Raw genomic sequence first — 27,862 nt, 5'->3', positions numbered from 1 at the left:
GGACTTTATTTGTTACAATATTTATTACATCACACGTTTTGCTTGATGTAATTTTTTTTCCTTCAGGAACCTAATCCTGAAGATCCTCTGAATAAGGATGCAGCTGAAGTCCTGCAGAGCAATCGAAGGCTGTTTGAACAGAATGTAAAGAAGGCCATGTTGGGTGGTTATGTTGGCTCAACCTATTTTGAACGTTGTCTGAAGTAGTGATGATATTTAACATATTATTTTCACTGAATTTATTTTAGAGCAACTGAAATACTGCAAGCCAGGCTGTACAGTCTTAACAACATAGGTCAAAGAAGACTAGTTCTTTTCCTGCTTGTAATATATTAATATAATTTTAAGTCTAAAGATGCTTGATTATGTTGCCATGGCGGTTTGTGGTTTCATCTTCCTGTGTAGGCAACAATAAATTGGAATGATTGCAAAAAAACAAAACAAAAAAATAATTTCTTATGATAAAGGACTGTGTTATCATCATCTTAGAAAGAGCTGTGTCACTAAAAGCAGTTTAGTATTTAAAGAATTGTTGTATTGTTATGTTATAATGCAACAATAACTGGTTAATCTCTCAAATATTGTATTTATGAGACAAACATAAATGTGCCTGTAAAATACGTTGAACTATGTTAAATTAAAATCATATTTGACTAGTTACAAAATATAGAAGTGTTACATTTCTTTTTATGTTTGAAATATGACATTTGGACCACTGTGAAATTAATTTTATGAATATTTCTTAGAAAAAGATTCAAATAAAATGTGTGTGTGTGTGTGTGCCTGCGTGTGTGTGTGTGTGTGTGTGTATGGAGTTAATTCTGTAGTGGCCAGTACTCTGTAAAGCAGTAGAAATGAGAAAAATCTAAATGTGGAGTGTGTTGCATGTACACCATTTGTAACAAACTGAAATAAATAAATTAAAATCAGTTCAGTTTTTCATAAAACTTGATTCAGAAGATTTGAATGTTTACACTTCATACATAATTAAAACTGTTAATAAAGTATGAGGCATTGTTACTGTTAATTAACTGAAGGGACTGGCAATATTTTACAATCAAATTATAAATATTTATATACATAGAGATTATGTTACATTAAAATGATTTTGATCATGCAAATTAGAAATCCACATGACAACTACAACCGATGAAAAGGTGCAGTGGAATAGCATGTATCAGAACAACATTGAAATTGTTTGGCATTTTGTATGTAGTGCAGTGTTGACAAGCATCGATCATATACAGGAATGGTATATACAGCCCTTTTCAATGCAATATATACATGCAATCAGATAATAAAGATGTGTTTGAATGTTTAAAACAAAAATGAATACAAATCAACTTGTAAAATAGAATCATACAGAAATAGTTGTCTACATTGTACCCAAGCCATGCAAAGTAAAGTGTGACATCTTGTAACTGGTAATCTGTAACACAAATGTCAATTGTTAAAGATTTTTTGTACCTTAAGTAACAACATGCAATATGTGAGTGAGGAAATTCATTGTGTTAATAGAATAAATAGGTAAGTAAATAATGATTTATAAGCTAAAGGAAAATTTTTATTGTTAGTTAAACACAACCTGTTTTCAATAGAACATTGGTCCATCTTGCACCTGAAGAAGACAGACCAATGTTCAGTTGAGACATATGTTTCACCATTGATAAAACCTTTTTAATGCTTACAAATCTTTATTTGCAAACAAAGTTTTATTAATGGTGAAGTATACTACATGTCTCAGCTAAACATCAGTAAAACCTTTCTTTAAGCTTGTAAATCATTTGCCTACTAATGATAAACAGTATGCAATATAATAAAAAAGGATCTAGGAAAGTTGCACAACTTTCTTCCACAAAATATTCATTAATCTAGTGCATCATGTCTCAAAGTTGGAAAATGAAATGGGTATTCACACATGAAGACAAACTAACAAAGTTTCTAGAAGCAGCACCTTTGAAGTTCTGTGCGATTAGAAACCTTCATCTTTATATGCTACAAGGATTATGGAAACCAAGAGGGAGGAGTGGTGGGCTTTGAATATGAAAACTTCACGACATACTCTTTTGCAATAAACTATTATAAGGCTATTGGCAAAATGTATGGTTATTATACACAGTGTAACTATATTGATGACTTCGTAAGGCTTGAAAATTGCCTTAATATAATGTATTAAACTTCTGTGTACAAAACTGAAACGTAAGCTTTTATAAAAATATCACTGCATTGGTAAATTGATACATTTAAAGTTTTGTTTATTCGTGTTCTTTAATTTTGGGTAAACGTGGTGCTATGCCGTTACATTAATAGATTGTTGTTAAAATACAAATAAATTTAACAACAGTGTAAGTTCTTATCCTGGGTTGCCAAATAAGTGAACGAGTTTTTTATGGGGATCCCTTTTAAATGCAATAGCATGCCATTACAGAATGTAAGCAAATGTAAATTTCAACACTACGGTAATTATTCTCTAGCCCCTTCAGACAACTGAATGAGCCAGGGTGAGAATACTTATCATTCTTTAGAATTCCTGTATGCTTGTACTAAGGGCATACCATAAAGGTTCTGTTTGAACGAAAATACTGACAAGTTTAGGGTCTGAAATAACTGTTGTGGTAGCCAATGCAGTGCCATCTATATAGAAAGAAGCTAGCATATGGTGCCGGTATATGCTAGAATAAATCAGTTTAATAGCTCTCCACAAATAAACCTCGATAAAAACAGTGTTTAACATTATATTAAATTTTGTTGTCATGTCACAATCCAAAAAGTGAAGAGAATTGTCAGTAGAGTAGAAGGTTTTGAATGATGCTGGTTGGACTCCCCAACAAATTACTGCATATTTTAATTGTTCCCCAAACATTGTCAAGTACACCCTAGATTTTTAAACTGAGACAGATAAATCTGACGTAGGAAAGGAAGAGGTAGAACACCTAAACCTAATAATACTGATGTTAAGTATCTTTTTATGCAGCCTTCGGGATAGAAGGAAGATTGTCACTGATCTCAAAAGCTTTTCGGGGAATATTATTTTCCACTTTAGTTTTTCTCACTTTTAAATGTATTAATGATTATTAAAATGTGCTTCTAACGTTTTTAAAATATTTATTAACGTAATAGGTCTTTATTGTATTCTAGAGGAACAATTAAAATGCTGGAGAATGTGAATTGAGTAGCATTTAATAAGATACCATCTGTAAAAGTGAAATAATGATAGAGTACAGGAATTTTTACGTACCAATGTTATATCAACTACTAAAAAAATGACGCATGGCAACATATATTGGTCTGAGTTCAATCAAATCTACCGCTAGGGTTTGGTTTGGTTTGAATTTTGCGCAAAGCTACACGAGAGCTATCTTCGCTAGTCATCCCTAATTTAGCAGTGTAAGACTAGAGGGAAGGCAGCTAGTCATCAACACCCACCACCAACTCTTGGGTTACTCTTTTACCAACGAATAGTGGGATTGATCGTGACATTATAACGCCCCCATGCCTGAAAGATCAAGTATGTTTGGTGTGACGGGGCTACCACTAGGGAAAATCATAGTCTTTTTAAAATTTATTAAGTATATTGCTGCCGGTTTTGTTAAATTTGTTTCTTTGCAAATGTTTTGTCCACTACTTCTGTTTGTTCTCCCGAATGAGTGTTTCTCGTACAATTACACAGGCAGAAGTGCAGTTAAAAATATAATACAGTTTTAGAGTAACCAAGAGTTTTATTGTTAACACTTTATTTCCATGTGGTGTTTTATTGATTTCTTTGGAAAAAAAAAAAACAACAGCAAGTGAACATATAAATATTGTAAACATAAAAGAAAATCATGTCGTACCCTCATAGGAAGAACATGTGTTTCGAGACTGGTTACAAACTCGGCCATTACTGAACATACCTGTATAGCACAGGGCATGTAGCGGAATCGGGGCTGTTACCTAGCAACAAGAAAGCATGTATTGTTTGACACGTATCCGTCCTCGGAATAAAACGAAAAGTGGGGCTTGTACAATAACACTTAACACTCTTGGTACAGAGCCATTTCCTAGCTGCCAACTAAAGGTCGTTTTACATAATTCATTTGTGGAGTTAGATCTATGAGTAAAGTTTGGACCCAACACTAACGAAAAAAAACAAAAAATCCAGCATGCAGGAAATTACGGTAAGTTGAACTGGAATATTCAGGATTATAAGGTAATACCGTACAATTAAAATAAATAAATATATTTCTTGTGCACAGGTACAGAAGTATGACTTATGAATTATAGACATCTGTCCGTGAGTAAATGGGTGTATAAGTGTTGGGTAACAACCAATAATTGTGTGGAAGTCAGTCGAGTAAGTGCCCTACCGATAGACACTTTTATATGGATAACTGTCATAGGAATTTATCTTATTGCAGCGAATGGGGAAGTAACTTGCTGATGGATACATACGTAAGACCATGGTTGTTAAGAAATACTGTATCGATAAGTGTTATAACGAAATCAGAGGCTAGTTTTGTGTATGTGTGTTTTTGTATAGCAAAGCCACATCGAGCTATCTGCTGAGCTCACCGAGGGGAATCGAACCCCTGAATTTAGCATTGTTAAGCCATAGACTTACCGCTATACCAGCGGCGAACGAGTAGATTTGTAAAGGGAGTTCAATGAATCAAATTAGTAGATGGCTGAGTGTTTTTTTTTTTTTTTTTTTCTCCAAGTCACCTGAGATTGTGAGTATTTATGCTGGTGGTGAAATTATTACTTAGTAAAATAAGTTAATACTCTATTTAAAAAAAAAATATATTGATTGAATTGGAGAACACAAATGGGTCAGTCATACTCACTTAAGGCTAAGTAAATAAACAGTTACTAGTGGTTGCATATGTCCTCCGAAATACCCTTGTGGTATATAACCTTTTTTGTGGTAAATAACCTTTTTCTAGGCTTTAAACCATAATTAATTATTATTTTTAACCTATTTTAAGACTAGCAGTTTGAATTTAAATATCCTTCTGTTAACTTCTTCTCTATTGGTTAAAATGTTATGATAGAAATAAAGCTAGCGAGCCGAATTGTTTTTGTCTCAATTCACTTATAAATTATTTGTTTTAAGTAACTGAAAGTGATATGTTAATTTCAGTAGCCTCTGGTGTATTTATAGCTGTAACATCTTAAAAAAGATGTTAATTTCAGTGCCCCTACCCGATGTTAATGTCAGTCACCCCTGATGGAACAGAAACTAGTAGGATTCGGTAAATGGCCTTACGAAAAAATCGTAATATTTTAAAGCCAGATCAATGACCTCGCCTAGTAGATGACACTTACACTCTCTCTAGATCGATATAACGGTTCTGTAGTGAGGTGTATTCAGACAACGTCAACCTCTGGTAGAGACGAAATGAAACACAAATATACAGAGGTAAAATAACTGTCAGAAACAGTGTTTTTGTACTTTTATATAAAAGTTGAACAACTTGGTTAGCAGTAAAAACATTATACATTGATATAGACGTTGAACAACCTGGTTAGCAGTAAAAACATTATACATTGATATAGACGTTGAACAACCTGGTTAGCAGTAAAAACATTATACATTGATATAGACGTTGAACAACCTGGTTAGCAGTAAAAACATTACACATTGATATAGACGTTGAACAACCTGGTTAGCAGTAAAAACATTACACATTGATATAGACGTTGAACAACCTGGTTAGCAGTAAAAACATTACACATTGATATAGACGTTGAACAACCTGGTTAACAGTAAAAACATTACACATTGATATAGACGTTGAACAACCTGGTTAGCAGTAAAAACATTACACATTGATATTGAACAACTTGGTTAGCAGTAAAAACATTACACATTGATATAGACGTTGAACAACTTGGTTAGCAGTAAAAACATTACACATTGATATAGACGTTGAACAACTTGGTTAGCAGTAAAAACATTACACATTGATATAGACGTTGAACAACCTGGTTAGCAGTAAAAACATTATACATTGATATAGACGTTGAACAACCTGGTTAGCAGTAAAAACATTACACATTGATATAGACGTTGAACAAACTGGTTAGCAGTAAAAACATTACACATTGATATAGACGTTGAACAACCTGGTTAGCAGTAAAAACATTACACATTGATATAGACATTGAACAACCTGGTTAGCAGTAAAAACATTACACATTGATATAGACGTTGAACAACCTGGTTAGCAGTAAAAACATTACACATTGATATAGACGTTGAACAACCTGGTTAGCAGTAAAAACATTACACATTGATATAGACGTTGAACAACCTGGTTAGCAGTAAAAACATTATACATTGATATAGACGTTGAACAACCTGGTTAGCAGTAAAAATATTACACATTGATATAGACGTTGAACAACCTGGTTAGCAGTAAAAACATTATACATTGATATAGACGTTGAACAACCTGGTTAGCAGTAAAAACATTACACATTGATATAGACGTTGTACAACTTGGTTAGCAGTAAAAACATTACACATTGATATAGACGTTGAACAACTTGGTTAGCAGTAAAAACATTACACATTGATATAGACGTTGAACAACCTGGTTAGCAGTAAAAACATTATACATTTATATAGACGTTGAACAACCTGGTTAGCAATAAAAACATTACACATTGATATAGACGTTGAACAACCTGGTTAGCAGTAAAAACATTACACATTGATATAGACGTTGAACAACCTGGTTAGCAGTAAAAACATTATACATTGATATAGACGTTGAACAACCTGGTTAGCAGTAAAAACATTACACATTGATATAGACGTTGAACAAGGGCTTACGTATACTATACAGCAGTAAATAAAATGCGTAAAAATAAAATCAATCCATTTATCAACTACACTAGAAAATATTTATTGTATTATTCAAATTACGATCAAAATTTGGTGACTTGTTTATGACCAGTGTGTAATGTTCATACTTTAGTATTTCGCTATGACTAACCAGTGCAAAGCCAGCCCAACAGAAATGTAACAAGATATTTTTGATTAAATTGAATCACATGTTTACAATTAGATTTTTGTATAGCCTCAGGGAATCGAACGCCACTAAAAGCTATATAGTTGACATGAACGTGGATTTTTTAGTAGCATATAATCCGGGCTATCACAGGTTTTATTATCATATTCCAGTTAGCCATCTGAGCAGGATTAGTGCATGACTTATAAAATCGTATTTCATTTGGTCACTTCATCAGAGCTGTCCAATTTTCGCATTGTAATTGGCCCTCTAATCCGGGCTGTTACATAGCTATTAAACTCACTTTTCAGCTGGGCAGTTTATCTAGGTGGTCAAAAGCTGCTCACATTATATATTTGGTCACATTATCTGAGATAATGTTCTGTCATTTCATCTGTTACTGATAAAAACAAAGTATGAAACATGAAGGTGCATATTTTACTATTTGAGTTATGTCACTGTATCTGAATTTGCTGAAAACGGAATAATTTTCCAAGGAATTCTTCAAATATAGTCTTTCTGGTTATTTATAACTTAGTTTATTGTTATTTTCCAGTAATTTATAATTTTGTTTTATTGATGTTTTCTGGTAACTTATAGTTGTGTTTTGTTGTAGCTTATAATTCTGCTTTGTTATTGTTTTCTAGTGGTTTACAGTTTGTGTTTTCTTTCCATTTCTAGTAGTTTACAGTTTAATTGTGTTTTCTTTCTATTTCTAGTATTTTAAAGTTGTGTTTTCTTTCTATTTCTAGTAGTTTACAGTTTAATTGTGTTTTCTTTCTATTTCTAGTATTTTAAAGTTGTGTTTTCTTGCTATTTCTAGTAGTTTACAGTTTAATTGTGTTTTCTTTCTATTTCTAGTATTTTAAAGTTGTGTTTTCTTGCTATTTCTAGTAGTTTACAGTTTAATTGTGTTTTCTTGTAGTTTAGTTTGCGTTTTGTTAATATTTTCTGGCAGTCTATAGTTTAATTGTGTTTTCTCGTATTTTATTTTATGTTTTGCTACTATTTTCTGGCAGTCCGTAGTTTAATAGTGTTTTTTCGTATTTTATTTTGTTTTTTTACTATTTTCTGGCAGTCTATAGTTTAATTGTGTTTTCTCGTATTTTATTTTATGTTTTGCTACTATTTTCTGGCAGTCCGTAGTTTAATAGTGTTTTTTCGTATTTTATTTTGTTTTTTACTATTTTCTGGCAGTCTATGGTTTAATTGTGTGCTCACGTTTGTAACACGTTTTTATACGTTCAGTTTTCATACGACGACTCGAACTTCTTATAACAACTGAGCAAGACCATGGATGATGAAGATTCATTAGATATCCGTCAGAGAGCGCTGAGGAGGAGAGAACGACGATTGTATAGTTGTGCGTCCATTGAGCAACTCTTGGAGACCGAAACTTCTTCTTTAAGAAAGGTACACAACAAAACTTTCTGCACTACAGTTTTTTAAAAGCTCAAATTATATAAAGCCATTCTGTATTTCACCTTACTTGTGTTGAAGGGTCCTAAATTATAAGAACTTTCATTTACAAGATATTTTCTAAAGGTTTAATGTTATGATCAGTACTCTTTATTACTTTATGTGTTTATCTAGTCCAATGAAATTATTACAATTTATTTATTTACAATATAAAAATTGTAATTTAAAATCAATTCCAGTAACCTTTACAATTCTACGAGATAAAATTATCATAACTTTCAAGTGTCTTAAAGAAATAAAAAACATCAGTTTATTTGCAACTTCAGGTACTTTACGTTTACATAATTCATATCAGCGAAAATACTCGTGAATTATAAGCTTCGCTTAATACAAGGCAAGAACCAACGCCACTGTTCACTTATTATTACAATCTGATCATGATATTACAAAGAATAAATTGTTTTTGTTTGAAGTTATCACAAAGCTACACCGTGCTATCTGTGCTCTGCCCATCACGGATATCGAAACCCAGTTTTTTGCTCTGTATGTCAGCAGACACGCTACTGTGCAACTTGTGGAGGGAAAGGGGTTTTATTTGAATGAAATCCAACTCATTTACCTTTCTGACGTAGCCTTCGAGCTCTGTGTTTGGAAAGAATTCCAATAGTTCTTACGTTGATAAATGACTTATTGTTTTCAGCGAAGATCCAGCTCTTTCGATACTCAGAGTTTTGGAGCTGATTCTGTGAAAAACAAGACTGTTTTGAATGCCATGGCCATCACGCTGTTTGAAGATGAATCTAGGCTGGGAAGAATGCACGTGCCACCAATTATTAAGTGTGAGGTAGTGTGCCTTTCTTATGGCTCTTGTTTAACGTAACAGTAATAAATAAAAACCATTTCGTTCACGCAGGTAACCATTGCTGATAATTACTTATATTCACGCTAAAGTAAATAATTGAAATGAATTCACTGGTAAGTTGACGAGTAGCTATATCACAGCACCGACTGCTTCTTTAAGATTGTAGTTAATTATCTGAACTTTTTAATATTTCAATAAAATTTTACATACCTAAAACAGTATCAGTAGATACGGAATGAAAAATAACAATAAAATCATAATACTTAGAGTGGAGTGAGAAACACTGTGTAGAATAGAACAACAGCTTTTTACAGCTATAAACACTTGTATATTTCATTGTATTGATGTAAAAACTATGCTCTAATCAAACCAAGAGCAATGGTTTCATCAGTAATATTACTCTTATACATTAATTTCAGTGTAATGGTGTGAAGATTTATGCTCTAATCAGCACAGAAGCAATGGTTTCATCAGTATCTTATATTACTCTTATACATTAATTTCAGTGTAATGGTGTGGAGAGCTATGCTCTAATCAACACGGGAGCGATGATTTCATCAATATCAATGAAAATGGTTGAAAAGCTGAGGTCAGTGTTCCGGAACGTTATGTTTAGCTCTCACGTTACTGAGTTATTCACACTTTATTTTTACCTGCTACAAAACACTGTGTAAGAAACTGATTGAAATAAATGTTTGGCTTACTAACAAACGAATAAATGTTGCAGTGCATAGATAGTTTATAAAAGATGTGATTAATCATATTAATAGCTTTACATGGACCTTAACGGTAAATACAAGGATAGATATTTCTATATTATGTGTATTATACAGCAAAAATCACTTTAATTTTTTGTTCTTAAAATATATGTTGTAAACAGCACAATTAAGTTAGTAGATGTAATACGGAAAATAATATTTTGTTATAGCTTAAAAAACGAAACTTAAAAAGGGAATTGTTTAGAGCATTTGAAAAAAAAAAAGGAATAGATTCTGAAAAGCTTGAATGATAAATAGCGTCACGTGAGAGTTACTTCTTGTAAATAATGACACGTGACAGGGTATTAGTACTATTTGTAAACAGTAACATGTGGTAGAGTGATGTCTTAGCACTGTATTTAAAGACTGATAAGTAATAAAGTATGGTCTTAGCATATTTGTAAAGATGGACATTTGGTAGTTTGGGTCTTAGCACCTCTTCTAAATTGTGACTTGTGACGACGTACGATTTTGGCAATAGTTAAATAGGGACATGTGACAGGAGGGTCTACCTTACAGTACTGTGCACACGTGTTAGAACAAAGCAAAAAATAGTTTTCAGGCTACTTTAAAAAACAATGGAAGGTAAATCACAGGTTAAACATCAACACCTTAATTTTCATATTTAGTACATCAGGAACTCGGTATTCATATTTAGTTCATCATGAACTCAGTATTCATATTTAGTACATCAGGAACTCAGTATTCATATTTAGTACATCAGGAACTCAGTATTCATATTTAGTACATCAGGAACTCAGTATTCATGTTTAGTACATCAGGAACTCAGTATTCATATTTAGTACATCAGGAACTCAATATTCATATTTAGTACATCAGGAACTCAATATTCATATCTAGTACGTCATGAACTCAGTAGAAGTACTTGATTTTAATTTTCATATTTAGTACATCAGGAACTCAGTATTCATATCTAGTACATGATGAACTCAGTAGAAGTGTTTGATTTTAATTTTCATATTTAGTTCATCATGAACTCAGTATTCATATCTAGTACATGATGAACTCAGTAGAAGTGTTTGATTTTAATTTTCATATTTAGTACATCATGAACTCAGTAGAAGTGCTTGATTTTAATTTTCATATTTAGTTCATCATGAACTCAGTAGAAGTGCTTGATTTTAATTTTCATATTTAGTACATCATGAACTCAGTAGAAGTGCTTGATTTTAATTTTTATATTTATACATCATGAACTCAGTAGAAGTGCTTGATTTTAATTTTCACGTTTATTACATCATGAACTCAGTAGAAGTGCTTGATTTTAATTTTCATATTTAGTATATCAGAAACTCAGTAGAAGTGCTTGATTTTAATTTTCATATTTAGTACATCAGGAACTCAGTAGAAGTGCTTGATTTTAATTTTCATATTTAGTTCATCATAAACTCAGTAGAAGTGCTTGATTTTAATTTTCATATTTATTACATCATGAACTCAGTAGAAGTGCTTGAGTTTGACAAACAGTTAATAATTGTGTGCACTCCTTTTTATTTTAATAACTGCAGACAGTCTTTCAGGCATTGTTTCAACGTATTTAATGAAAGTGACCTTTGGAATTTTGGTACGAACGTCTTTAATACATTTCTATAAAGTTTTATTGGAAGTAACTTTTGATTTGTCAACGTTTGATCTATCAAGTTACGGATTTGCTCAACTGGATTGAGATGCGGACTGTGACATGACAACAAAACTTTATATATGTATATAATGTTAAACGTTGTTTTATCAAAGTTTATTTGTGGAGTGTTATGAAACTGATTTTTTGTAGCATATCATGGTACCATATGTTAGCTCCTTACTAGCTTCTTTCTATATAGTTAACAAACTACATGGGGTACATGACAGTTATTTCACACCTTGAATTTGCTCAGTACGTTCATTCAAGTAGAACCCTTGGTACAGGTATATGGGAATTATAACGAATGATAAGTGTTTTCATCATGTCTCATTTATTTGTCAACTGGGATCAGTGAAGTATTACCATGGTGTTGAAATTTACATTCAGTTATAACTTGAAGAATTATTCCCATAGAATGGAAAGAATGACAAAATATTCTCTTGTCTTAAGACTTACATGATACTGTAAATAGTGATGTGTAGCAACATTCGTTTTTAGTACTAAATGTTTGTTTGTTTGTTTTGGAATTTCGCACAAAGCTACTCGAGGGCTATCTGTGCTAGCCGTCCCTAATTTAGCAGTGTAAGACTAGAGGGAAGGCAGCTAGTCATCACCACCCACCGCCAACTCTTGGGCTACTCTTTTACCAACGAATAGTGGGATTGACCGTCACATTATACACCCCCTCGGCTGGGAGGGCGAGCATGTTTAGCGCGACGCGGGCGCGAACCCGCGACCCTCGGATTACGAGTCGCACGCCTTACGCGCAGTACTAAATGTAAAAGTGATTTGTAACTGTATTGGGTTTTAGCGGCATGCTTGATCAATACGTATGACAGGGTTCAGCTTTACTCTGCTAGCAATTAGTAACAAGTAATAAAATGATAAATATGGTATTTCTGTTGTTTATATCATTTGAATCAAAATAAATAAAAAATAGAGTTAATACACTGATTTCATGAAGGCAGATTTCCAATATAGTAATCGTATTTTAAGTATTTGAAATTGTGAAAACCATATCAGTTTTCTTATATCTTTTATATTAAAATAAATTATTTCCAAAAGTAATTTGAGTCGTTAATAAATCAGCAACTTTATTCATTGTTGTTTTTCACTTAGTTAAGTCCAGTTATTCTAGTGCACGTTGGTAATCAAAGACCCTCCTTTTAAGGGACATATTTGATAATTAATTATAAAATAAAACTCAATGTAACTTTAACGTGAATCCTTTGTAGGATGTGACATATTCAGACATTTTAAACCGCAAATAAGGTGTCATTACTGGGAAGATATCGAAATTAGACATTTCTAATTAAAAGAACGAATTATTTTTAGGGAGACACCTCAATTAAACATTTCTAACAATAAAGTAGGTATTGTTACTGGACGACATCTAAATGAAATATTTCTAAGAATAAAGTTGGTATTGTTACTGGGGAGACGTCTAAATTAGAAATTTCGAACAATAAAAGGGGTATTGTTATTGGAAAGATATCTAAATTATGTATTTCTAAGAACAAAGAAGTTATTACTGAGGAGACGTCCGAATTAGATAGACATTTCTAACAATAAAGATGTCTAAATAACTTGTCACGTCTTCATTAATATCTCTTGAGACAGTTAAAGTGCCTACTATTACAAAATATAATTGTTCTTGTTTGATGCAAACACGATGAATTTTATATAACAGAAAAACCTTGTGAATATTATTTGAAGCAAATATGCCTATACGTTTTCGAACATGAAGTTTTATTCCTATAACATAATGGTCAAATATTTTTTTGTGTACTACAAGTCTGACAGATGAGATAATTCCTGACTCTACCTCGACGTCTATAACTCTGGGGATCCCACATCCCTATATCAAAGGAAAAGTTAAATACTTGGATCTAACAATAGGAAATTGGCAGCAAGTTTCACAGTTCTGCGTAGGTAAGGCAATAATTCAACGTGGTGCACGATTTAATTAAAAATATGTACAATAGATCTTATCGCCAACCTAGTGAGCTGGTAAAAGCTACTTTACGTCGAAACTGCAGTTCTCACATAGGTAGATATTAACTGTAGTCTGAGGTATTCACAGATGTTTTAAAAAGTGATTGTAATCCACGTTTACAATAGTGTAGTAAGTTCTTGCTAATCGCTACATCGAATTTTTATGAGTATAGCCTAAATTTTGTAGAGTTCCTACTCTTTTTGGCATGATGTACAATACATGTTTGAGAATTTGTTTAAATATCAGTTGTTCTTGAATATGGCATTAAATAATAAAGACAGTGATATAACTTAGAACACAGTATCGGTATCCATTTTCTGGCCTTCTTATAACTGAGCTGGTACAAAGGTGTATCATAAGAAGATAAAAGTCCATGAGATTGATGTGAGTGTGGCATTATGAGCTGATGGTAGGAAAGAAAACCATCTTCAGTAAAACACATGAGAAGTAACAAATAAAACATTTCAACTATTTCATTGGGCAACTTCTTAAGAACGGTTGAGAAACGATACCAGTTTCATCTTTTTGTGATAGTAGATTCACAGGACCCTGAAAGTGACGAACTGGTACCAATAGTAGACTAACCTGCAACGAAACTATTTTGTTATACGTACATATTACAAAGTAGGGTTTCTTATGTACGATATAAATGGACATCATATCCAGTAAAACTGGTGTCAGATGGGGGGACATAAGGACTAAATAAACTAGGATACCCAGATATCTGGATGACTTAAAAACCGAAATGGTCGTTAACACTTATAGTTGCATTTATTAAAGCATCACAAATATCACGCCTAAACTGTAATGTAGGCTTTCAAAAAAAAATTTCATTTCTATTATTAGTGCTCAAAGCATCTTTAACAGCGAGAAAACACGTATGATAAATCGTTGTTTTCTTGTCGTAAAAAATTTCTGTTTTATGATTTTGAAACCTAAAACAAAGTTTCCGATTGTTGACTACCATAAGAAGCTATTATTTAGCTAACATTCCTTCCTCTCCCACCGTCTCAGTCTCGCCACATTGTTTCTTTGGTGCAAATGTACTGTAGAAGTGGGCGTGCGCAATACGAACAAAACCATCTTTCTCTATGGCAAAGAGATCCGGAAGAGATTCTGAACTAGATATAGACAGGTAACATGATAAGTAGGATTCCATGATGTTCTTTCCACAGCTTGCCTGAGATATATGACGTTAAGGCATTCCGCAAGAAAAAAAAAAGCAAGGAAAGAGAGCTTGTCAACAATATGACTGTTCTTTAGTTAAATTCATGGAACATGAATATTTCATACAATATAAGTAAAATAGTGTTAAAGTGTGTTTAATGTTTGATCTTCACATCTGTTTATACTTCGCGTATACAAAGGTTACGTTCATTTAATACTATGAAGCTCGAAGGAATTCTACGATAGATGAAACAGTGATAAATACTTTATGTATGAGGTTATAATAAACTGCTCAAAAATTAAAGGAACAAGTACGTTTTCTTATATAATTTGTCTCAGTGTTCAAAATGTGATAATATTTTTAGTCTTTCAGGTAATTTGCCTCATTTCAGTTCCATCTTTATCCATTTTTTAATGTGTGATGAACGGTAAAATATGGAGAAATAAAATTTTTAAAAATGACCAATATCACCAAAACTGATATCCCTTATGAAACAATACTTTAAACAGTTTACAGGCGTTTATTCAAGAAATTTTTGAAACATTCAATATCTAGTGTGACCTCCACGGGCTGTGACACACTCCTGACACCGATTTGGCACACTTCGAATCAGTCCATCGATGTTATCTTGGGGTATGGTAGCCCATTCGTCTACCAAAACTTGTTGGAGTTCCTGCACATTCTGAGCAGGGTGCTGACGTTCACTTACACGCTTTGACAACATATCTCAACAATGTTCAATCCTATTTAAATCTGGAGATCTGGCGGGTCCCTCAAAAGTCTCTATTCCTTCTTCGTCAAGGAAGTCCATACAGAGTCTGGTGAGATAGGTTCGAGCGTTATCCTGCATGAGAATGAACCCATCGCCGACAGCACCGACAAAAGGCCTCACAATGGGTTTTAGAATTTTGTCTCTATGTCGTCGTGCGTTCAGAGCACCCATGTTGAGTATGAGTAAGTCCGTGCGGCCACCAAAGCATGTGTCTGTCCAGACCATTATAGAACCTCCTCCATAAACGTCGATTTGCACAATGTTACAGGCGGAAAATCGCTTTCCTTGGCGTCTCCACACTCTCGCACGTCCACCATCACGAGACACAGTGAACCTGCTCTTGTCTGTTCATAGCTCGGTGGCCCATTGACGAAGTTCCCAATCCAGATGCTGACCAGCAAACTCCAACCTGGCTGCACGATGTCGCGCTGTCAGAGTAATGCCTCTTGCAGGCCGTCTGGCTCTAAGACGTCCTTCCGTACATAGGACTGCGAACTGTTTGGTTCAAGACACGGGCTCCAGTGGAATGCTAAAGGTCATTTCGCAGTGACCGAACCGTAGCTAGCCTGTCCCGCAGGCGGTAGTCATGATGTATCGGTCCTCTTTGGCTGTTGTGCAGCGATAGCGACATTGATCTGGTCTTCCACCATAAGAATTATTCTTTTAAGAACGTTGCCAAAGTCAATTGAAGACGCCTGGTGACACACCGACGCGCTATACCACCCTCCTTTGGGTCTGGCCAACCTCCAGTATCTGGACTGCCTTGGCCATCTTGTTCTCTATCAGATGGCGCCTGACTGCTTGGGTACACAAGATGAAGGCACATGCTGACAAAACTAGCCACAAAAGATCGATGTTGGTGTTTGTTTCGATAATTAGTGAGGATTGTATAGTTTCACGTAACAGCCTTATATAGGGAACCTTGAGTTGTATTCTCCTTGAGTGAGGTGAGTTTCGTTTCAGTTGCTTCAAACTTGTTTGTTTTTTAATTTCACGCAAAGCTGCACGAGGGCTATCTGCGCTAGCCGTCCCTAATTTAGCAGTGTAAGACTAGAGGGAAGGCAGCTAGTCATCACCACCCACTGCCAACTCTTGGGCTACTCTTTTACCAACGAATAGTGGGATTGACCGTCACATTATAACGCCCCCACGGCTAAAAGGGCGAGCATGTTTGGTGCGACGGGGATGCAAACCCGCACCCTTAGATTACGAGTCGCACGCCTTCACCCACCTGGCTATGCCGAGCCCTGCTTCAAACTTTACTTGCAAGCTTAAAAAATATACTTGTATACGAAAGGATGATTTTCATAAATAAATTTAGTTATGACAAAAATATACTGAAATATGTACTTGTTCCTTTAATTATTTGAGCAGTTTGTAATGTAGCTTAAAGTTGTGAACGTAGATATTTCTTTTTTCATGATTTACGATCGTTGTTTCTATGTGAAAAATACCTAAATGAAATGGTAGAATATCATTGACATTTTTATATACATTTACTTAAGTTCTTTGATAAAGTAATAAATTATCTGTAAAAATAACGCTTTCTTGGTACATTTTATTCTAGTTAGTAATGGGAAAATCGTGTTGTACAGTAAACTACTTTATCAAAGTGTTTATACAAATGGAAGATTCTAGTGTGTTTGTTATTTATTACAATGGAAGATATCTAGTGTGTTTGTTGTTTATTACAGTGGAAGATATCTAGTGTGTTTGTTGTTTACTACAGTAGATGTCTCGTGTGTTTGTTATTTATTACAATGAAAGATATCTAGTGTGTTTGTTGTTTATTACAGTGGAAGATATCTAGTGTGTTTGTTGTTTATTACAATGGAAGATATCTAGTGTGTTTGTTGTTTATTACAGTGGAAGATATCTAGTGTGTTTGTTGTTTACTACAGTAGATGTCTCGTGTGTTTGTTATTTATTACAATGGAAGATATCTAGTGTGTTTGTTGTTTATTACAGTGGAAGATATCTAGTGTGTTTGTTGTTTACTACAGTAGATGTCTCGTGTGTTTGTTGTTTACTACAGTAGATGTCTCGTGTGTTTGTTGTTTATTACAATGGAAGATATCTAGTGTGTTTGTTGTTTACTACAGTAGATGTCTAGTGTGTTTGTTGTTTATTACAGTGGAAGATGTCATCCCAGAACTCACTCTTGGTGTTGATTTCCTTCGGAAAACTCAAGTAAGTGATTATATTTACGCAGTGCCTTAGCGACAAAATTTCAAACACCCTTCAGTCTATCTAACTGGTGGGCATAAATTAGGCTTAAAGTGAATATTTCTCTAAATATATAGTCACTTTTTATATAGTTATTAAAGTGTGAGAATTACTTTTTTAGTTATTTTTGGTGCAATTCCTTTAAAATACCCTGACTATTCAACCTTCTTGTGACATTCCTTTCAATGGACATGTCCAACTTTTTTAATCGCTTTTGAGAATATTAACTTACTTCCAACTTTGAAAAACACTTTTCAGCAGACACAACAATCACTGGGACTGTAAGTAGTACCACTGTAGCTGTATATAACACCACTGTAAGTGTGAACCATGAACACTTTGAACATACTACAAACATACGTTTAATATAAAGAGTATTAAAAGTCTCTGGATGAATTTTTGCTAGGTTGTAGAGTTTATCAGCTCAATCAATACTTTCAGCACCTGAAGTGATTCTGTCATCAGCGTTGGTTAGTCCTGGTTAGTATCTCACTTCTTCATTGTCTCCTATATTTTGTATTATGCACTGGTGGTCTCATCTGTTGGGCAAACTGGATACTTGCTCAGAACCCCACATATGGAAGGGCCTTCCATGATGTGCCTTTTAATCTACTTCTGAATTGTCTTGTCAATATGAAGCTCAATTCACACAATTCTCCCCAAGGTTAGAGAGTAACCAAGACCACCCCTGACGTCACACAGGATTCTAAAGATTTCCAAATTCATTAAATCACAGCTTATTTCAATGTAAAGAAACGTTTTGAACCCTTACTGTTTAGCGATGACGGACTCATTGTCAAGTCTTTGACCACCATGTGCCTCTGATAGCTCCAAAGCAACTAGTAACTCTTCTGTCACTTCTTCAACATTTTGTTTTCACGGTGCCCTCAAAACTGATTTCTCTACATTTAAAAATAGTTTACCTTGCGCCAGTTGTATAAATTTCTAGTATTATCCATTCACATAATTAAGTACTGTATTTTCTTTATAACTCCATTTATTTGTACCAACGTGTCATATCAAACTGCTAAATAACTTATAAGTCTGTGTGCAATATCTTATGTGTTAATTATCCAGCTCCATAACAGCCTTCATTAATTATACATTCCAGTTTCTTTCAATTCCTGTAATAACGCCAATATACCTTTCTTTTGATATCTTATCAATATTTTCAAATTTGCACTCCTATTTAGTGTCGGAAAAGGCTTAAGAATGATATTGTAAAATAAATTCAAAATAGCCCATCTGGTAGCTAATGCTGCAAAAGTAATACTTATAACTTTGCAGTAAATCAAAGAGTGTTTTATTTTTCTACCAGTTGCAAAAAATTCAACTATCACACAATACAATATTCAAAATTTGTAGCCAAAAGAAATAAATATACAGTATATTTGATTGCAACAAACTAGACTGGGTGCCCTTTGTTTAGGCCTGTCATATTTACACCGTTATTATACTCCTGACCTCAGTAAACTTTGGACGGTATTCTATTTTTAATAAATTTTTCAGGAATAACTGTTGATTATGAAAAACCTGTTATATGTGTTTTTCTTATAGCAAAGCCACAGCGGACTATCTGCTGTGTCCATCGAGGGGAATCGACCCTCTGATTTTAGCGTTCTAAATCCGGAGACTTACAGCTGTACCAGGGAGAGTCTACAATAATCCTATTTTCAAATATTTAATTTTTGAAAGAACTGTGATGGTGACGTTTATATTACATCAGTGTAGACTCCAAAGCTAAAATAATAACGACTTCATATGTTATTTGTGAACTCACAAATTTCTTCGTTCATCACTGGATGAAACTTTCCATCAACTTCACTTGACTTGAAAAGATTCAGTTTCCATAGTGATTTATCTAATGAATGGGCCTGCGAAAAGCGTAATTTCTTCTTTGATAAATATCTAACTGTTGCAATTATCCTATTAAATACACTTGTCAAATCATTGCCTTTTAATCTTTGTTAAAGTTTAAGATGTCTCATTTACTATAAAATTCATTTTTGAACGGAATTCTGATTCATTACATTCCACGTGTGAACTGTTTTCCTGTGAAGTTCTGTAGTTTTTAGATATATCACCAGCAACATAAACCTTTATCAGCCAGTTGTGCCTTTTTGTCCCAACCAATCATTAAAAGAAAAGCAGAACAATTCGTTTTGATTAAAACATACACCAGTCATGGGTGTGGATTTTTTCCAGATAATTTCCTGAAAATAATATTAATCTGAATGACCTTCATTAAGTGCAAAAATAACGCCTTTATCTTATACAGGTGTCCCATTCTGGTGTTACAACACCGTGATGGACACAATAAATAGCCCAGTGTTGGTTTGTTCTAAAATAAACAGTCATGCAACTTGTGCATGTTTCGGTGGGCTGAGCAGATAGCCCGATGTGGCTTTGCTATAAGAAAAACACACAAACACACACTTGTGCATGTCCGTGTCTAATTACGACGATTTCTTTGTTTCGTGGTTTGTATTTTATGACCATGAACCAATACGTGCAATGCATAAAATTCTCTTCTCCTGCTTTAATCTCCTTTGTTATCATTTTTCTGAAATTTATTTTTAATTATTGCTTCTGTCAATGTGGGTAGAGTATGATACTTATAAATGCGTCTGTTTGCTGTTGACTTTCATGTGATTATTTTTCCAATTGTTAGTGTGTTTGACTGTAAAACTGAAGATCTATGTTTTGTGTTCCATGTACACAAAATTTCTCTTGGTACTTTGGATCTGTGAGTGCATTATTGGAGTAATAGTCAAATCCAGATATTTAACTAGAGCGGCCCAAGAGCTATCTGTAGATACTATTGACTAGCTGCTTTCCTTCTAATCTATCATTTCAAAATAAGAAATGACTAGCGAAGATAACCTCTGCGTGAATATCTAAAACAAAAAGGAAATATGTATTTTCGTTACACCAGATTCATTTTGTAATTTAATGTATCAGGTCATCCCATAAGTAATGTCCGAAAATTCATAGCTTCTTTTATTTGTCTGAACATTTTTATATACGTCCTACTACATTAAAGCCTTCTACATCGACAGAAATGATGTAGGACGTATATAAAAATGTTCAGACAAATAAAAGAAGCTAACCCAACTCCACTTTTTCAGATGAAGATGGATGTGTTTGTTGAACACATAAGGCATATAATGCTTTATGAGTTTAGAAAAGGCAATAGTGCAACAGAAACTACACGAAACATTCAAGATGTTTATGGTGCAGAGTCTTTCAATGAAATAAAACGTCGAAGGTAATTTAATAAGTTCACATCAGGTGACTACAGCTTAACTGATGTGTCACATGCAGGTCGTCCTGTTGAGTTTAATGATGACTTGCTGCTGACTGCACTTGATGAAGATTGTGCTGTAACAGTTGAAGAACTAGCACAGAAGTTTATTTCAACCCATTCAACAGCTTGGAAAGGTGTCAAAACTTGAAAGATGGGTCACTCATGATTTGACAGAAACCAACCCTAGAGCAAAAGTGGACATTTGCATTTCTCTGCACTCTCGTGAACGTAACTAACCCAAAATGAACCTCTACTCTAAGAATGTTTTGTTAAGCTTTTGGTGGGATATTGTTGGTGTGATACACATTGAGTTTTTGCCATCCAATGTAACGATTACATCAGACATCTATTGTCAACAGTTCGAGCGCTTGAATGTTGCACTGAAAGAGAAGAGGCCTGCTTTGATCAATCGTAAAGGTGTTGTGTTACATCATGCACGGCCCCATACAGCAAGGATCATACATGCAAAGACTGAAGAGGTAGACTGGGAAAAACTTCCACATCCTCCTTATTCTCCAGATCTTGCCCCATCTAATTATCATTTTTTCCGAAGTTTCCAGAACTATCTTGATGGAAAAAGAGCTTGGAACACATGAAGATATCAAAACTACCCTCTCTACGTTCTTTTCCGCCAAACCCCAAGAATTTTATAGAAGTGGCATTTAGAAGCTTGTGAATCACTGGCAGGAAGTAATTAATAATAATGGAACATACATTATTAATTAAATAACATTAAAAGCGTTGGAAATCCTTTCTCTTTTTCTGAACTTAAAATCGGACATTACTTCAGGGATCACCTGATACGTTATATTGTTTACGTGAGCCTTCTGGTATTTAAGGAAAATAAATTAAATGAGACAAAGTAATTATTGTGTAACATATCAACTTTAAAGTTAATAATTTATTACTAAAATAATTACAGTAGTAGTATATATAATATTAGTTCAAGGTTTGAGCTGCCTCGTTTACTGTAAAATTCGTTTCTGAACGGAATTCCCATTTCTTGTATTCCATAACTAAACAGCTGTTCTGTGAACTTCGGAAATTATTTGAATATACTACCAGGAACGAAAACCTTGATCAATTAGCTGTGTCTTCTTGTCCAAAAAATACTAAAGCAAAAAGCATAACAATAAATACGGTACAAAAAACAACTTACACACTTATTTGTTATGCAATAGAATAATCCATTCATTTCTACAGGGAAAACTTTTCAGAGCTTTATATTTCTCGTGTTTTCTTTAGCCAGTGACAACTGAATAAAATTCAACTGTTCATTACTTTCGATTGATGTGAATAAAAATAATAAATTAAACATAACAATGTATCTTTCAACCTTCAACAAGAAAACTAAAACATTTGAATTGGTAAAACTGCCTATCAGGTTCCAAAGGTTTGAGGATCCTTGTGGCTTCAAAGTCACTAACCATGACATTTTGTGCACTTGTCATATTAGGATTTATCTGAAAGTTGAAATTGTAATCGGTGTGCGCGAGTAAATTCAGATATGCTGAATTGTCGTTCAACATCACAGTTTAAAATGGCTTAGTGTGTATTACAAACAAATCATTAATAGCCTGCGGGTTCACAGTAAAATGGCTAAGTGGTTAGAGCGCTCAACTTGCAATCTCAGGGTCGTGGGCTCGAACCCCCATCCCACCAAACATGCTTGCCTTTTAGACGTAGAGACGTATTAATGTGATGAAACATTGTTGGTAAAAGAGTACTTCAGTAGTTAGCAATGGGTGATGACGACTAGCTGTTTTCCCTCTAGCCTTTGGGCGATGACGACTAGCTGTTTTCCCTCTAACCTTTGGGTGATGACGACTAGCTGTTTTCCCTCTAGCCTTTGGGTGATAACGACTAGCTGTTTTCCCTCTAGCCTTTGGGTGATGACGACTAACTGTTTTCCATCTAGCCTTTGGGTGATGACGACTAGCTGTTTTCCCTCTAGCCTTTGGGTGATAACGACTAGCTGTTTTCCCTCTAACCTTTGGGTGATGACGACTAGCTGTTTTCCCTCTAGCCTTTGGGTGATAACGACTAGCTGTTTTCCCTCTAGCCTTTGGGTGATAACGACTAGCTGTTTTCCCTCTAGCCTTTGGGTGATGACGACTAGCTGTTTTCCCTCTAGCCTTTGGGTGATAACGACTAACTGTTTTCCCTCTAGCCTTTCTCTGTTGATTTAGGGACGGTTAGTGCAAATATCCCTCATGTAGTTCTGCGCAAAATTCAAACAAACAGAAAGTATAAAAAATTAACAGAGCAAGAACCTAACCCGACTGGTTAAAACTTTAAGTTAAACCCAGTCATCAGCAATGGTTGTACTAGAAATTCAGTGGTTGTGAATTGCTATTGTTGAAATGTTAACAGGAATCACCATAACTAGAAAGGATATAATGGTATATGATAAAATGACCTTACCTAAAATTACCTTTATCCTAGACAGTTTGAAATTACATAAAATGATAGATACTTTTATGCTATAAAACGGATGAATCCTCGCTGTGTATAAACGCTTTCTGGTTATTTTAAAATATTTTTGTTTGAAGATCAACACAAAGCTACACAATGGGCGATCTGTGCTCTGCCCACCAGGGGTATCGAAACCAGGTTTCTAGCGTTGCAAGTCTGCATAAATACTGCTGTGCCACTGGGGGACTGTATTAAACCACTTTGTGCTACATCTTAAGTACATTCTAATTATTTTTGCTGTCTTATATATTTGGCAACAGTTTACTCCAGCCCTAATTCCAAGTGTCCACCGAAAAGAGCTTCGATGATGAATTTATTTTATATTAATTCATTTTAATAACCATAAACCGCACAGTATAACATGCTCCCACATATGCACAGTGATTTGGAAAAACACATACAATTATAAGGCAAAAAAGTTGCATACATATTTGTTAAGCAACAATTCTACAGGAAATAAGTTTTCAAAGCCCGATATAAAATCACGAGTTTTCTTTAGCCAATAGTAATTATTTCGTGTGATTGAAAAAGTAGCATTGTATGTGTGTTTTTCTTATAGCAAAGCCACATTGAGTTATCTGTTGAGCCCACCGAGGGGAATCGAACCTCTGATTTTAGCGTTGTAAATCCGAAAACTTACCATTGTACTGGCGGGGGGGGGCGGTAGCATTGTAAAATTACATAATATTTTCTAGTTACAACAACATCGTTCAATGTGTAGTACATTCAGTGTTTACTTCATTATTTCATACTTAGTGTTAAAGTATGTGAAAATAACTCTTGTATGTTTTCCGCCTACTCTACAAATATTTTAAAAATTACTATTAAAGTTTTAAACCAAATTGATATACATGTATTCTTCTTTACTTTCTATTAGGCTACTGTGAACTTTGAAGATACTTTCCTTAGAATAGGAGGCCACGAAGGAGAAAGAGTTCCGTTTCTCACCACCAGGGAAGTAATAATGTTGACACGAACATCTCATGATATTCGGAGTTAAAGAAACAATACAGATTTAATAAAGTATCGTGGTCCATATTATAATAATTGTTGCATTTTACGCATATAAATTAATACTACCTACTTTTACTTGAGTAAGTGTTGTCTAGCATTTGTTATTGCGTGAACATAAACTTTCTTTTTGGAAATTCTGTTTCACTTTTATTATTATCAGTAATTTAGTGTTATATTCGTGCCTTATAAAATGAAGTATTTTAGAAGACTATATATAAGTTATCAATCATATATTTCTTCAACCTGTTTGCCACTGAACTATGATGGGTATAATCTCTGATAAAATAATAGAATTAAATAAATACAATTATATCCGTAGCGAATGAATCATACAAACAAATTTTCCAATGGGTCGTCGGTAAGTTTCCGACACTAAAATTCGGGTTTCGACAGAGCGTAAACCTTCCAAATTATATGTGTTTTATTCTCGTTCAATATTCAGAGAAAAACGCTTTGAGATATCACAGTGCGAGGCATAGTTTAGAGTAAAAATATGAGTACAAAAATTGAATTCCATAAATAAGCTTATGCGTTCTTAGCCTATCGACTGATAGGTTCTGGATTTCAAATATGTGGGATACCACAAAATATTTCTTGTATTCAAGCTGAAGGTATCTCATAAATGGAATAGCCGTGTAGTGGTACCATTAATAGAAACACAAGGGCTAAATCTCTCATCATATAAACATTAATAACTGTATTCATAGCAGTTAAAAATGCACGCCAGCAACTGAACTATTTAACAATGTTTGTAATTTTTAACGCTTATGTTTACTTGCAGATCTGCTATGGCGTTTTTCAGATTTTAGCCGCGGCACACCTCTTCATAGAATGTTTCTTAGCTGTTTTCCTTCTCAAATACAAAATTTGAGCTCGTATCTTCATATCTTGGCCCATTTGAGATCTAATTACAGCCGCGACTATTGAGAATTCTCTCACGTTATATTTGTGTTAATTTGTTGTTGTTTAGCACAAAATGACACAATGGGCTGTGAGTGTTCTGCCTAACATAGGTAACGAAACCAGATATTTAGGGTTGTAAGCTTGCAGACTTACTCGTGAATTACTGGGTAGTATCTACGCATCAAATGTCAGCAGTCTATTTGTTTTACTGTTCATCTTTTTACAAAATTCTTATAATTTTAAAGCTCTATCCAGTAGATTCTTGATAAAACGTTTAAAAGCTACTGGCATTTCTGATATAATACACGAACTGATAAAAACTAGTTCATCCTATTTTTTAAATAATTCAAATTGCCTGGTGGATATCATTGAAAACAAAATTTAGTTTTTAGAATTTTTATAAAGAATAACCATGTTTTAGAACGTCTGTCTCTCCTACACAATACTGAATGGCTTCACCGTATCCAGGTTCTAAGATCAAACAGATAACGAATTTCCAGTGCTAACTTATGACATTCTCGTTAGCCTGAGAAACTTACAAGAAAAAGTTAAACATTCAGTACTAATAGTATTCAGTGTTCAGTGATACTTTACATACGACAGCTTTGAAGGAAGTGAAAGTATTTTCATAAATGTGTTTGTATGACATTCAAGACCACACAATTGTTGTTACGTTTTGTTTATTAGATTATTGTAGAATCTTGTGTGCTGTGCTTTGCTTATTATAATATTAATATATCGTTTTCAAGGTATTTTTTTTCATATCTTGTTTATTATATTACTTCTGTGATGTTTCTTTCATCAGATCATTGGTGTACTTTGTTTATTATATTAATGTTAGGTTACGTTTATTAGATTAGTTTTGTGTTTTTTCATTATACTGTAGGTCTTGTTTATTAGATTAATGTTGTATTTTTCATTATACTGTAGGTCTTGTTTATTAGATTAATGTTGTGTTTTTCATTATACTGTAGGTCTTGTTTATTAGATTAATGTTGTGTTTTTCATTATACTGTAGGTCTTGTTTATTAGATTAGTGTTGTGTTTTTTCATTATACTGTAGACCTTGTTTATTAGATTAATGTTGTGTTTTTCATTATACTGTAGGCCTTGTTTATTAGATTAGTGTTTTGTTTTTTCATTATACTGTAGACCTTGTTTATTAGATTAATGTTGTGTTTTTCATTATACTGTAGGCCTTGTTTATTAGATTAGTGTTGTGTTTTTCATTATACTGTAGGCCTTGTTTATTAGATTAGTGTTGTGTTTTTTCATTATACTGTAGGTCTTGTTTATTAGATTAATGTTGTGTTTTTCATTATACTGTAGACCTTGTTTATTAGATTAATGTTGTGTTTTTCATTATACTGTAGGCCTTGTTTATTAGATTAGTGTTGTGTTTTTTCACTATACTGTAGACCTTGTTTATTAGATTAATGTTGTGTTTTTCATTATACTGTAGGCCTTGTTTATTAGATTAGTGTTGTGTTTTTCATTATACTGTAGGCCTTGTTTATTAGAATATTGATATGGCTTCTTTATTATATTATTGTTGTACGTTGTTTATTATATTATATTCAGATATTTTTTATTGTATTATTGATGTGTCACATTTAGTTGAATACTGGTGTGCCATGTTTATTATTTAAATTGTAATTTAGATTTTAAAGTTTAGTAAATGCTAATATGTATTAAATTTATGATATTTGCCAACTAGATTGATGCACTCAGTTTTCTTTTTTAACACAAATATATTTTAATATACAAATAATGATACAGTTTATAATAACGATTATAACAAAAATGATTGATATACAAGTATTTTACAAACAAACAATACTGAGTCTCCTATTTGGTCTGTAAATGGATATCTTATCGAGGGTTCACGACGAACGAATTAATTTTGAGGGAATTTCACGATATAAATTTAACAGTACGAGTTATATACATTTCTAAATGTAAATTTAACTTAGATAAACATCGATATTAGAACATATATATAATAGTAAATCCATCACAAATGCAAGACAAAGGGATGTAGTGTTCGTAAAAAAATAGAACCCAAATGTTATGTAAAGACACTGAGGTAGATTATGTCCAATGTGTTTAATACGTTTTAAATTACTAACCAATACGTTAGAAAAGTTTCTAGTACACTAAAAGATGAGTGCCACACATGATCTTCAAGTGTTTTGTCTTTTGCCATTATATATCATTGTTGTAGACTGATCCTATTCGTTTTAATACAAGTGAACAAAACCTACAATATTTGTTAAGTGAAATGTCATGGAACTCAAGTTACACACTGGAACAGTAGTGCCGCAG

General features: G+C 33.6%; 2 protein-coding genes across 2 annotated transcripts in view; both read left to right on the top strand.

Annotated features, from left to right (window-relative positions):
- The window catches only part of LOC143243948 (NEDD8-conjugating enzyme Ubc12-like), a 31,912-nt gene extending 30,965 nt beyond the window's left edge, over positions 1-947 (top strand). The window contains exon 5 of the mRNA XM_076487804.1: positions 67-947. Within this exon, the coding sequence (XP_076343919.1) occupies positions 67-207 (141 nt within the window). The 3' untranslated portion in view covers positions 208-947. The remainder of the gene's footprint in view (positions 1-66) is intronic.
- Positions 948-4,020: 3,073 nt separating this feature from the next.
- Positions 4,021-26,733, top strand: LOC143243943 (nuclear receptor-interacting protein 3-like). The gene is made up of 7 exons (XM_076487790.1): positions 4,021-4,157; positions 8,244-8,408; positions 9,115-9,258; positions 9,783-9,865; positions 13,472-13,608; positions 17,747-17,802; positions 24,498-26,733. Exons 2-7 carry the CDS (start codon positions 8,289-8,291, stop codon positions 24,618-24,620), a joined length of 663 nt encoding a protein of 220 aa, XP_076343905.1. The 5' UTR covers positions 4,021-4,157; positions 8,244-8,288; the 3' UTR covers positions 24,621-26,733.
- The last annotated feature ends 1,129 nt before the right edge of the window (positions 26,734-27,862 follow it).

Source organism: Tachypleus tridentatus, chromosome 1 (assembly GCF_004210375.1).
Source record: "Tachypleus tridentatus isolate NWPU-2018 chromosome 1, ASM421037v1, whole genome shotgun sequence".
Classification (NCBI taxonomy): domain Eukaryota; kingdom Metazoa; phylum Arthropoda; class Merostomata; order Xiphosura; family Limulidae; genus Tachypleus; species Tachypleus tridentatus.
The sequence above is the reverse complement of the archived record's forward strand: the minus strand, read 5'-3'. Positions and strand labels throughout refer to the sequence as shown.

Bases quoted from the DNA above. Each gene is read 5' to 3' on its own strand.
- LOC143243943 (XM_076487790.1), top strand. From the start codon at position 8,289: ATGGATGATGAAGATTCATTAGATATCCGTCAGAGAGCGCTGAGGAGG. The intron at 8,409-9,114 runs GTACACAACAAA...TATTGTTTTCAG, and splicing joins AAACTTCTTCTTTAAGAAAG to CGAAGATCCAGCTCTTTCGA. The intron at 9,866-13,471 runs GTCAGTGTTCCG...GTGTACTACAAG, and splicing joins AAAATGGTTGAAAAGCTGAG to TCTGACAGATGAGATAATTC.